This window comes from Oncorhynchus keta, chromosome 9 (genome assembly GCF_023373465.1).
Source record: "Oncorhynchus keta strain PuntledgeMale-10-30-2019 chromosome 9, Oket_V2, whole genome shotgun sequence".
NCBI lineage: Eukaryota > Metazoa > Chordata > Actinopteri > Salmoniformes > Salmonidae > Oncorhynchus > Oncorhynchus keta.
In genome coordinates, this window is record NC_068429.1 from 41084087 (window position 1) to 41097431 (window position 13345).

Genomic DNA, 13345 nt, shown 5'->3' on the forward strand with positions numbered 1-13345 from the left:
AGATGAGAGAGGCCTGTAATTTTCATCATAGGTACACTTCAACTATGACGGACAAAATTAGGGGAAAAATCCAGAAAATCACATTATAGGATTTTAAATGAATTTATTTGCAAATTATGGTGGAAAATAAGTATTTGGTCACCTACAAACAAGCAAGATTTCTGGCTCTCACAGACCTGTAACAACCTCTTTAAGAGGCTCCTCTGTCCTCCACTCGTTACCTGTATTAATGGCACCTGTTTGAACTTGTTATCAGTATAAAAGACACCTGTCCACAACCTCAAACAGTCACACTCCAAACTCCGCTCTGGCCAAAACCAAAGAGCTGTCAACGGACACCAGAAACAAAATTGTAGACCTGCACCAGGCTGGGAAGACTGAATCTGCAATAGGTAAGCAGCATGGTTTGAAGAAATCAACTATGGGAGCAATTATTAGGAAATGGAAGACATACAAGACCACTGATAATCTCCCTCGATCTGGGGCTCCACGTAAGATCTTACCCCGTGGGGTCAAAATGATCGCAAAAATCCCAGAACCACACGGGGGGACCTAGTGAATAACCTGCAGAGAGCTGGGACCAAAGTAACAAAGCCTACCATCAGTAACACACTACGCCGCCAGGGACTGAAATCCTGCAGTGCCAGACGTGTCCCCCTGCTTAAGCCAGTACATGTCCAGGTCCGTCTGAAGTTTACTAGAGAGCATTTGGATGACAATGACTCCAAACACAACGCCCGGGCAACGAAGGAGTGGCTTTGTAAGAAGCATTTCAAGGTTCTGGAGTGGCCTAGCCAGTCTCCAGATCTCAACCTCATAGAAAATCTTTGGAGGGAGTTGAAAGTCTGTGTTGCCCAGCAGCAACAGCCCCAAAACATCACTGCTCTAGAGGAGATCTGCATGGAGGAATGGGCCAAAATACCAGCAACAGTGTGTGTGAACCTTGTGAAGACTTACAGAAAACATTTGACCTCTGTCATTACCAACAAAGGGTATATAACAAAGTATTAAGATAAACTTTCGTTATTGGCCAAATACTTATTTTCCACCATAGTTTGCAAATACATTCATTAAAAGTCCTACAATGTGATTTTCTGGATTTTTTTGCCCCTCCTTTTGTGTGTCATAGTTGAATTACAGGCCTCTCTCATCTTTTTAAGTGGGAGAAATTGCACAATTGGTGGCTGACTAAATACTTTTTTTGCCCCACTGTGTGTGTGTGTGTGTGTGTGTGTGTGTGTGTGTGTGTGTGTGTGTGTGTGTGTGTGTGTGTGTGTGTGTGTGTGTGTGTGTGTGTGTGTGTGTGTGTGTGTGTGTGTGTGTGTGTGTGTGTGTGTGTGTGTGTGTGTGTATATATATATATATATATTCCGATTAATCAGTATCAGCTTTTTTTTTAATCCTCCAATAAATCGGTATTGGCGTGAAAAATCATAATGGGTCGACCTCTAATAACCATATACAATTTAATGTGCACATGTCTTACAGTGATGGCCTGTGTCATCCCCATGACCTCCACAATGATTTAGTTCACTCAGACAGGCGCGAAATCAGACAGGTGTCTTGTACACCATGAAAATACATATTTTCTTTGCTACTGCTCGACTAAAGACATCTTGGTCGACCAGCAGCCTATCAACCAAACAAACAGCCAAACGACTAAATGGAATCAGGCCTTGCAGTATTGATGAAGTCACTATTATTTGACAAGACTGGTTGACTTGACAGCCGTCTGCATTGAGAGTCCTAAGACAAAAGTGCCCGGAGGATACTCCAGTTACAAAGAGGCGCTACGGACCCTGTCCCGACCACGGCTTCACGGAAGAAGGACACAGCTAGGCACCGAATTCGCTGTCAGCCTCCTTAACGTTCCCCTGACTGAACCGAGGTGACAAAACCAACTGACAGTACCTAAGTCAAGAACGGATCGGTGAAAGAGGTCACCCGCACTGCTGTCATTTAATTAATGAGTCACTTTGAGTTAAGATCGCTGGAGACTTCTTCAAAACGCTCATGGAATTCAGCTTCTATTGACTGCTCTGTGAGTGTAATAAAACATTAAATGAATTCTATATTCTTTTATGAGAAGTAGAAATAAAATGTAAAACTTCTGAGCCTATACTATAGCCTCATAAACGCAACTGCCAAAATAAAGGAGACACTTGAGTAAACACAAAGTACATTGAAAGCAGGTGCTTCCACGCAGCTAGAAGAAGACATCTCAGAGGTCTCAAAGGAGCATAGGGGGTTTAAAGGGGGTTTAAAGGTTAAGGTAAAGGGGGACATCAAGTCAGTTTGTACAACTGAATGTGTTAAACTGAATGTGTCTTCCATATTTAACTCAACCCCTCTGACTTCATCGGCATCCACCTCATCGGCGCCCCGGGGAGCAGTTAACTGCCTTGCTCAGGGGCAGAACAAAATATTTTTACCTTGTCAGCTCTGGGATTCGATCCAGCTACCTTTGGGTTACTGGCCCAATGCTTCTACCCATCAGGCTAACTGGTGTGTGTGTTTACACAGGCAGTCCAATTCTGATCTTTTTATCACTAATGGTCTTTTGACCAATCAGATCAGCTCTGAAAAAGATTTGAGATGAAAAACATCTGATGTGACCAAATTATGAGGGGGGAATCAGAAATGAGCTGTGTGTCTCAGTCACCAGATCTCAACCTAGTTTAACACTGAGACAGCTTTTTTCACCACCATCAACAAACCACCAAATTATGGAATGGTGTCACATCCCTCCAATAGAGATCGAGACACTATGTCGGTGCTTGCTTTATATTGGCGGTAACTTTTATCAGGGCCGTGGCTACACATGAGGAGCCCCCAAAAAAGTGAGAATAGTAGAATACACAAGGTGCAATTTTCAAAACTTGGTTGTGCATCAGCAGTGTGCTATTTGTCATTCACTGACAGTCACTCAATTAGCCCATGTCAGTTAAGATGTTTAGATTGTTAAATTAGTCTAGCCAGCTATCTAAACTTGTAATCTTGGCCGAATTACCGACCGGGCAGTCAAGGCATGCGCCCAGGGGCCCTAACCTCCAAAGGGCCCCCATTGATTTTGTTTGTCACGCTCCCTCAGATATCATATTAACATGCCCTAAGTCATGGGAGAATGTGTAGAATTGCAGTAAATCAGCTTTTAAAATAGCAATAATTACTCCCCAATCCATGACAAAAATGTGTAGAAATGCAGGAACTTAGTTAAACTGCAACAACAACAAAACAGTTATGCAAAGCAAACGTATTTGTTTACCTTTTGTTAAATAAGAGTCTAAGCTCTGTCTTAAGCGGGGGAGGGTTCTACTAAACCACATGGAATTGTTTAAATTTTGCTCCTTGATTTTGAATTCACACCCCTTGGAGTATACATTTTTGTATTGAAAAAATGATTTGATGAACATTTATTTTTGGCTCGATTAACATTTATTTTTGGCTCGATGAACATTTATTTTTGGCTTTACTGCTATTAGCCCATTCAAATGCATTGAAGAACAGATTCACTACATGGAACAACAGATAAGCCCCCCCCCCCCAACAATTCCAAAAACAAGTTTACTGTAAAGTGTCTGTCCTATATCTGAGCAATTTTACATGTATTTAACCCCTTATTTTTGACACTAAAAAGTTTCCATACTGTATACATTATACTTCCATTCATTTTCTTTCCATTGGTACCAGGGGACCTTCAGAGGAGTCTTGTGAGGCCTAGAGATGTGCGTGCACGTGAGTGTCTCGCCTTTCCACAGAGGGGTCATATTAGTGTGTAGCCCAAACTGTTGGGACGCTAACAGACAGAAGTTGGCAGATTGGCTGTACAGACTTCAGACAAGTCCCAAGACACTTGTGGGGGTCGTAGAGCAGAACGGAGAACACCATCGTCTTCGTGAGAATCTCATCTTTCCATAGAGTCATAATAGTGTGCAGGTCAAACCGTTCGGACGCTACAGACGATTTTGTGAGAAGAACCGATTTTCGGGATGTCTCATGGTCTGAAACGCCGCTCTCGCTCTGTCACCTTCCACCGCAGATGCGGAAGTGAGACCTAGACGGATGCGGTGGACCGAGACGCATGCAAAGCAAAACAAATATTTTAACAGGGATTTCTTTTATTATGCTAATTAGATTCCCACTGGGGCGCGGACATCACCATGAGCAGGAAAAGTATTTTTATTAACCCCCTCACAGATCTCTCTGTACGTATTAAAATGATTGATTAAAAACTAAGTGCTGAGTTAATGTGAAGCGGCTAATCGTATAGCTAATAGGCTATGTGTTTGTAGATGGACTGAGGTGGCTGAACGTGATAACGTTACCAATGTGAGGCTCCCATCGGACCTCACTGAAACTCAGACCCTGGCTACGGCCCTGTTGCCTGCATAGAGGCTATATATAAAAGCGGATATAGTCAGAGTAAATAGGCTAAATCAGATTTCAAGAAGTGGCAAGCTGTCACAAACGGCCTCCAAAACAGAACTGCTAATAAATGAGAATGAGCCAGAGCAGAGCGGTACAGTTAAAAATAGCAGAAACACCACAAGGTGGGCACTAGTTTCAACCAGCCTAAGGGGAGGTCTCCATGGGTATTCATTTAGCCAGATGAAAAATAACACAGTAGTGAATACAGTGGCCTTCTGTTAGCAGGACCATCCCAGCCTCTCTCTCTCACACACGCACACACACACAGAGCGTGTTAATGAGACCAGGCTTTGACGAGATGCCAGAGTGTGCCCTCTCTCTCTCTCTCTCTCTCTCTCTGACTCCCTCCCTCCTTCAGATCTCTCAGCTGGGGGGGGGGGTCAAGAGACATCCATCCCCTCCTCCACTCCACCTCCTTCATCCCTCCTTCCCAACCGGAGCACAATGCCAGCCATTCAGCAGCACCTCCCCACCTGCCAGCAGGGAAGGAGTGAGTGGGACTGTCATCCCACAACACTGTAAGGAGGAGAAGGAGGTGAAAGAGAGAGAGACAGAGAAGAGAGGAGAGAGAGTGAGAGACGCATGTCTAGGACCAGCCTATCTACATTAAATGTCCTCCCTCTCCTCTTTTCTGAGCAGATTGAAGTAGGAACAGGTCTTCGTCATTCCTCTCTGCTGGGCCAGGCGGCTTTCGGCCTCTCAGGGGCTGCCAGCGATTGTCGCTCATTCAGACAATTCAAATAAGCGAAACCCAGGGTGCTGTGGATGATTTACTTTTCATAAAGAAAGCACACAAAGTGACTGGCTACGGCCCAGTCAGTCAGTCACTCGCTCTCTCTCTCGAACCCTGCCAGCGCCGGAGAGGAACCCACAGCACAGCACAGACAGAGAACGGGAGGGATCCCAATCCCTCAGCGCAGCAGTCTAAACCAGGCCTCTGGTATACCAGAGATATTGGGATGACAGACAGTGGGATGACACTTTACATTCAAGTCGTCCAGCAGACACTCTTGTCCAGCAGACACTCTTGTCCAGCAGACACTCTTGTCCAGCAGACACTCTTGTCCAGCAGACACTCTTGTCCAGCAGACACTCTTGTCCAGGGCGACTTACATTTAGTGCATTCATCTTCAGATAGCTAGGTGGGACAACCACATATCATAATAAAGTACATATGATGTCTTATTTAAAATATATATTCTTTGAAGAGTTAAGGCTTCGGACACATCCTTAACACGGGCAGGGACTCTGCTGTCCTGGTGTCAGGGGAAAGCCCTTTCCGCCACTAGGGTGTCAGGACAGAGAAAAGGTTTGACTGGCCTGAGCGGGAGCTGACCCCCGTGTAGGGGTTGGACGGCCAAGAGGCAAGAGGTGGCAGAACGGAGTGCTCGGGATGGGGTGTAGGGTTTGAGCATAGACTGAAGGTAGGGAGGGGCAGTTCCCCTTGCTGCTCCGTAGGCAAGCAGCACAGAGTGGATTCGAGCTTCGGCTTGGCTCAAAGCCGAGCAGGACGGTGAGGAGGATTCTGACCACAGCACCAGCAGCAGCACAGACAAGAATCTGCATGACTGTGCAGAGAAGGAGAGAAGCAATGTGTCTATCCCTCTCCTACCAAGTAGGCTAAATTCCCCACAGGTTCTTCATTCCATCCAGCCCATCAAACACATAAAGAGTCCTAAACACACAGAGAGAGAGAGAGACAGACAGATGGAGAAAGAGGGAAGAGAGAGAAAGCAAGAGAAAGAGAGAGAGAGAAAGACGAAGATAGAGAGTGCTCCGTGCTGGATAGACATGCAAGGTCGGGCCAGCAGAGATGTGTAGACCTGTCAGTTCCAAAACACACAGGACCCTGCTGCCAGGAACTGGAGTGTCTACAGCGGTTCTCCACTAGAGAGTCCAGTGCTTCCTGATTCCCATTACCTTTCTCGGAGAGACCCCCTGGGTTATGACCAATCACAACAAACAGGTGCAGCCAATTAGCCACACCGTGTCACTTTTGTGTGTGTGTGTGTGTGTGTGTGTGTGTGTGTGTGTGTGTGTGTGTCCAGGGTAAGACCACTTGGGCTTAGATAATTGGTGTCTGTTGTCCTAGTTAATTGCGAGTTCCATTGTCTGCTGAAGGACCGTCTAGTGAAACAACAATGGTCTGGCCAACCCTCCTTCGGGAGAGGTACTGGGTCGTCTTGGTGACCAGGTCGTCAGTCACCTAGTCAGTCAGGGAAAGGCCACATCTCAATCTGTTAAAGATCAACAGTCATCATAGACTTTTCTTCACACACACACACACACACACACACACACACACACACACACAACCCCCTGGACTGGCTCACAGGCCTAGACCTTAAAAGGCCCAAACAAAGATATTTCTCAGTTAAAACATGATTAAGATTGGAAAAAGACTGGTCATGGTTAAACGTTGGGCCTGACAGGAGTTGTTTCTTCCTGATTTGAGGTTGAATTCAGAACAACCAGGCAATGAGAAGAGGGGAAAGACAGGGAGACATAGATAAGAGAGATATACACAGAGTATACAAAAGATTAAGAGCACCTGCTCACTCCATGACAGACTGAAAAAGCTGAATCCAGGTGAAAGCTATGATTCCTTATAGATGTCACTTGTTAAATCAGTACAGATGAAGGGGAGGAGGCTTGTTAAAGAAGGATTTTTACGCCTTTTTTAAAACACAGACTGTGTATATGTGCCATTCAGAGGGTGTATGGGCAAAACAAAAGATTTAAGTGCCTTTGAGTAGGTGCCAGGCACACCGGTTCGTGTGAAGAACTGCAACAACGCTGCTGGGTTTTTCCCGCCCAACAGTTCCTGTGGAATGCTATCGACACCTTGTAGAGTCCATACCCTGACGAAATGAGGCTATTCTGAGGACAAAATGGAAAGGGGGGGTGCAATTCAATATTAGGAAGGTGTTCCTAATCTTTGGTAGACTCGGTGTAAATGGAGAGAGAGAAAGGCAGAGAGAGTGCACGCCTGAGAGAAAGAGAAGAGAAAGAGAGAGCGCAAGAGAGCCAGGGTCTTGTTGGCAGAGCCAGTCAACTAAGGCTGGGTCCCAGAGCCATATGGAAGCGTTCTGCTTCCCCAGTCATGCCCCGTCGGGTTTAACAAAAGTGGCGGCTAGTCGGCTACCACATGCACTGCTTTTGGGACTTACTTCAATATATATATATAAAATTAAAATAAAATATATATATATATATATTTTTTATGAACTCCCGCAAAGAGGCCCCAGGCACTTCATATAGAGACCGGATTTAATCAATAGGAATGGTGACGAGGTGTTGAGCTCAGATCCCTCTCTGGTGAATGCTGTGGAGGTGAGACGGATTGATATATATAGCTATATATAGCTGTATCATGGGGTCGATATACAATAACGGATAATGATGTGGTAAGTGTATATACCGGTGTTGTAAAAACTGTCCGCACCCAACCAAACAGTCCGAGTATTTCTAGAGAGATTTCCAGGTTTATTACTCTCTCCTTTAATGGACGGGACCAAATTACAGTTCCCTCTTCAATTCCCATCCTGTCATAGTAAATATACATTATGATTTGAGATCTCTCGTGAAAACACCTCGGACTGATTACGTCACTTGATGCTGAGGAAAATGGAATGTTGTCTGGTCGCTTGGCACCTACGGGAAACAATTGCCTGGCAATATGGTAAAGAAGTTGTGTAGATCTGAAAAATATTTTTCCGCGAGATTCCTAATTTTCGCGGTCGTCTCAGACTTGACTTTTAACGTCTCCACCTGAGACCTGCTGGATAGCACCCACGACCATCCTTCAGTTTTATCCCCTGCAGTTGAGCATAAAGGAATTACTCAGCGGGCCAAACAATAAAAAATACACTCTTGTGGTCTGAAACAATATCTCAGAGAGAAAGGGGGAAAGAAAGAGAGAGAGACAGAGAGGAGAGATTCTTCAACAATGCCCCCTTTGTCCCGGCCCAACACTGTGCTCTACCTACCAGCCTTCCCTTTGACTCTGTGCCAACACAAACCACAGTGCTGGGGTACAGGCCTACAGCCAAACAATCTATGCTTGTGTTTAATATACTACAGTCGGTCTGCATCGGCCTACCTGTCAGTCACATGCACACACGCACGAGCGCACACACAGCTGACTGGTTGGGCCGGTGCCGAGTCCTTATCCCATTGGGTAATTGAGAGGTAACACAACACACTGCTAGATAACACTTTATGATAAGGCTGGTGCTGTGTGGTAATCAGCAGTGGCATTGAGACAAACGTGTCACATGCTTTTAAAAACACTATGTTTCCTCCACCGGTAACTGATTTTGGACGACAACCTTGAGGTTACAAAAACTGTCACAGCCGTTTTCTCTGCCCGGCTCGATCTGTCTGTCTGTCTGACTCTCTTTCAGTCCTGTTTGCTTGCTCGCTCTCACACAGTGTTGGCAGACTGACGCCTCTACTACAGCGGAGTAAGGCATGTGGTGCGGGTGACAGCATTTCTCTTCCACCTAGCGGGTCCTGGCTGCAGTGGACAGGCTGAGTTCATTGATGTGGGGCCAGTGGCCCGAGGTGAGTGCGTGTTAGCAGCGAGGGGGTTCTGCTTGGCTGAGAGGGTGTCACTAGTCCTCATCAACACCCTAGCATGGTGATTCCTCATGAGACTAGAACAACAACAAAGAAAGACCATGATTTGGGGGATTTTGACAAAATGTCATTCGTAGAATGGTCCTTTAGAGGAAGGAATGTTGACATATTTGGCGTGTGTATCTTAAAGCCTAATTGAGAGAGAATGAATTGAAGTTTTGTGACCACATTTGGAACATTTGTGACATGTTGGCCTTTACCCAGGCCTCCTTTAAGCATTCCATGATGTTTCATCTGAAGGCGCTACAAAGCAAACATTGGTGTCATATGAAGCTTTACCGTAATATGAGTAGCATTTAGACTTCAATAACAATTTTCCTACATGCATTTATGAATATTGAAAAACAAACATCGAAAACACCAAATCTTAGATTTGGCAAAAAACTAAATGATATACATTGTTGAACATAATATACTCTACGGGCAGATCAACATTCCACAGTGGGATCTCCTCTACTTTTAGAGTTACGATCCAATATGTTAAGCATTAACAACAGCGTGAATGTCAAAATGATCATCCTCTACTGGTGATACAGGATGTGCTATGATACAAGTAAGAAGGAGGGCTGTGATTGGTTACATTGTCTACTATGTCAATTTCTCTGTATAAAAATGGGCCACATCTTTAAAACTAGCAGAGATCCTCACTGGAACGTCGATATGCCAATAGAGTCTTTTATGTTCAACAATGTGTAGCTTTTTTCTCTATAAATCTAATGGCATATGTCCAAATTGCTCATGTTAAATATTCATGTGAATATTTCACAATGTTAATTAATGGAAGAAAATTGTTATTGAACTGAAAATACTACGCATATTACAGAGCAAGAGGTAAAGCTTCATATGACACCAATGTTTGGTTTGTAGCACCTGCAGACGAAAACATTATGGAATCTTAAGAGATGCATTTTGCAGAAATCACTATGCCATTTCTTGGTTGCAAAAATTCTAACAGTTCGCTTAATTGTGTAGATAATCATTCACTGTATGTAGATAATCATTCATTGTATGTAGATAATCATTCACTGTACCATCTAAAAAGCTGTGAAATATCATTTCCATAACCAAAAATATTGTACTTTCAGCTGGTGTTCAAAACCGTAAGTAAAAGACGCAAAAACTTAACTTAAGAACGGGAAGCATAGAAATAGCACGCATAGAACAGATTCACCGCTTCTTAGAATTGTTTTCAATGAGAATGGCAGATCTATAACACACATTTCTATGTCACATATTGCAGCTTTAAATGGCGGCCTAGATAAGGCCAAATGTACCAACTTTAATACATTTTTCCACAATTATGCTATAAAGATACAAATGTCAAATATATGTCAACAATCCTTCCTAAAAAAAGGACTCTTCTATGTATTACATTTCTCAAAAATCTTAAGAATCATGATATTTTTTGTTATATTGTCATGAGGAATCACCCAGCATAAGTACCTCCGACTCTCTTGATTCAATCATTCATTCATAGTCACCAATAGTAATTGCCATTAAAATGTATTTTTACAACAATCAGTGTTTAATCAGAGATGGCATTTGCCATTGTAATTATCTTGTCAAGACTGTACTTAGTTACAGTAGTGAGCGAGGAGTAAGGAGTCATTGTTGAGTTATCAGTGTTGGTATGTAGCCTGATATAGCCAGTCCATAGGATTAATGATGGCCATTACATCAAAGCAACTGAATCACACTGCTCTATCTCTACGACGAGGTCCTTTGGTATGTTCAGTCATAATGCATCATCTCAGTTATCACAAGATACCTTCGAAAACCTAATCGGAACAGATTGAACGAAAAGCTCGGTCTCTTTTATAACAGATTTCCTTGTGAACTGAACCACCATGTCACCTAGCTGGACATTGAGTTGGGGCTTTTAAAGCAGTAGTATATCCAGTGCATAGACAGACTGAGCTCCCTTGTCCATGCAGTGCTACAACGCCTCCCCATGGCCAGTCTAAAGAATTACAACTACTGTATCACTGATTTGACATCACTTTCTCTTGTAGCTGCCGCCACCTGCTGGGCACCAAGTCAGGTTTCTAATCAAAGATGGTGTGGTAAAGACAAAAAGGGGCCTAAACTCAGAACACTGACGAACGATTAACGTAAACGATAACACCGCTATTAGATTAAACAACAATACCAAATTAAAAAGGTGCATAAATGGCCATGGACGGCATGTCATTGTAGTGTAATCTACCTGCGGTTGGCCCTCTTTCCTCTGTCCTCCTCGCTGGGATCGGTACTCTTCTTCTCATCCTCCTTCATCTTCTTCAGCTTCTTAGAGATCCTCTCCCTCATTTCCTGCCTCTCGTCAGAGTCATACTCCTCTTCGTCACCATTCGCATCCCCCTCCGCAGCCTCATCATCCTCACCCTGAATACGAGAGAGAGGAGAGAAGGCATGAAGAACGCTCAAGAGAAAAGGTGTTCCCCAACAAGCGGAACGGAGTGCATTATACACGTGGTGCATGGTGTGTTGATTGAACAGACCCCATGAAGGTATAAGAGCATACCTCTGCTGCTTCTCCAGCCCCACCTTTGGCTTTTTTCCTTCAAACACAAGACAAATAGATTCAGAAAAACATGAATAATATATCCATTCATTCACTCTCCAAACAAGATAAGTTGAGGCAGCAGAGCATGGTGTCTCTACGGTATCTTAGTGTTTACTTGTTGACCGCTGGGACAGAGCTCAGCAGTGGATCATCCTTCAGCAGGTCATGACTGCTTTTGCTTTTCCCCTTCAGTGTCTGGGTGAAAAGAAACCATGTGTGTAATGTATCTGATTGACACGGATGGCATACAGATGGTGAGTTTTATTTGAGGTGCAGAATAACAAGACCGCTCATGTTCTAATTACCTGGCTGACTTGAGTTACCATTTCCTCTTCCTCCTCAGCTTCCTCTCCAAATGACAACAGACTGAAGTTCCTGACAAAATAAATAGGTCCAGAGACCGACTGTTCATAACTGCAGTACCACGCTTCCGAGTCAGCAACAGATTGAGAGTGAGGGGCAGAGAAAGTGTGTATAATAGTCAATTAAACACTTACTTTGTTGCTTTGGACTGAGATTTCTTTCCCTCTTTTTTGTCTTCATCCTTTTTGGATTTTTTTCTTTCACGTGGAATGATGTCATCAAAGGGAGAATGTAACACCTGCAGAGAGACATTTGAAAAAACGTAAAGTAACAAGAGTCTGACAGAATTGGTACGCATGTAAAAACAAATGAATGGTCAAAGTGATAAAATATTACGGTGTGATGTAAACCCATAACAAGACATACATACCTCAGTGGTTCGTATCTTGTGTGGATTTAAAGGTCTTTCCTCCTGATCACATTCCACTTCGGATAACCTGAGCATGTTGTACACTGTATCACCAGTCACCTGCATTGGGGAAAGGAAGATGAACTTACAGGACAAATGCTGCATACTAAAAGCTTTCCAAACAGAAAAGATGCATTGATCTTCTTTTGGCATTTTACCTTTCCAAAGATGGTGTGTTTGTTGTTGAGCTCATCTGCCCGACCCAGGGTGAAGAAGAACTGGCTGCCGTTGTCATGGGGCCCTGCGTTGGCCATGGCAACCAGACCACGTCTGTTGAAACGCAGTCTGGAGTGGAACTCATCCTGGGAACGGGGGACAGAGCCAACAGCAAAACCAGAATCAGCCCCACTGTCACATTGTTAGTGGGGAAGTCTGAAACCATAGTAATGGGTGAGTTGACAAAGGTTCCATGTAGAAAAGTTGAGTTTATGTCTAGCCTATAATTTTTGGGTGGTGACCATGATGCGAGTTAATAAGGTGATGGAGACAGTGAAAGTTAACCTTGAATGGGCGTCCATAGATGGACTCTCCCCCCGTCCCGGATCCTGTGGGATCTCCTCCTTGGACAATGAACTCTGGCACCACTCTATGGAATGGTGTTCCATCATAGTAGCCTGTGGAAGAGAACAGTACACATGTACAATAAGCTGGTGTGCAATGTGAAATGTTGAGTATACTAATCTCTTGAGGACAGACTAAACAAAATCAGACAGAATTCCAGGTTCTGGGTTAACCAAGATTGAGTATACATTATAAGTACATCAGTACTGTTGAGTGACCTTGCATTTTAACCTGCTAGTAGATATAAATCAGGCACCCAGTCCTTACCTTCCATGCATAACTGGACAAAGTTTCTGGCGGCCTTGGGTGCCTCTTTGGACCACAGCTCAATATCGATGTCACCAGCTGAGGTCTTGATCAGAACCTGAGAAGGTAGAAGC

General features: G+C 44.0%; 1 protein-coding gene across 1 annotated transcript in view; it reads right to left on the minus strand.

Annotated features, from left to right (window-relative positions):
* Positions 1 to 13345, minus strand: part of cwc27 (CWC27 spliceosome associated cyclophilin) — a 46871-nt gene that overhangs the window by 32998 nt on the left and 528 nt on the right. Inside the window, exons 2-10 of the mRNA XM_052525906.1 lie at positions 13233 to 13329; positions 12906 to 13018; positions 12563 to 12706; positions 12366 to 12464; positions 12130 to 12233; positions 11938 to 12007; positions 11748 to 11827; positions 11591 to 11627; positions 11276 to 11451 (exon numbers count right to left, since the gene is read on the minus strand). Coding sequence (XP_052381866.1) covers positions 11276 to 11451; positions 11591 to 11627; positions 11748 to 11827; positions 11938 to 12007; positions 12130 to 12233; positions 12366 to 12464; positions 12563 to 12706; positions 12906 to 13018; positions 13233 to 13329 — 920 coding nt within the window. The remainder of the gene's footprint in view (positions 1 to 11275; positions 11452 to 11590; positions 11628 to 11747; positions 11828 to 11937; positions 12008 to 12129; positions 12234 to 12365; positions 12465 to 12562; positions 12707 to 12905; positions 13019 to 13232; positions 13330 to 13345) is intronic.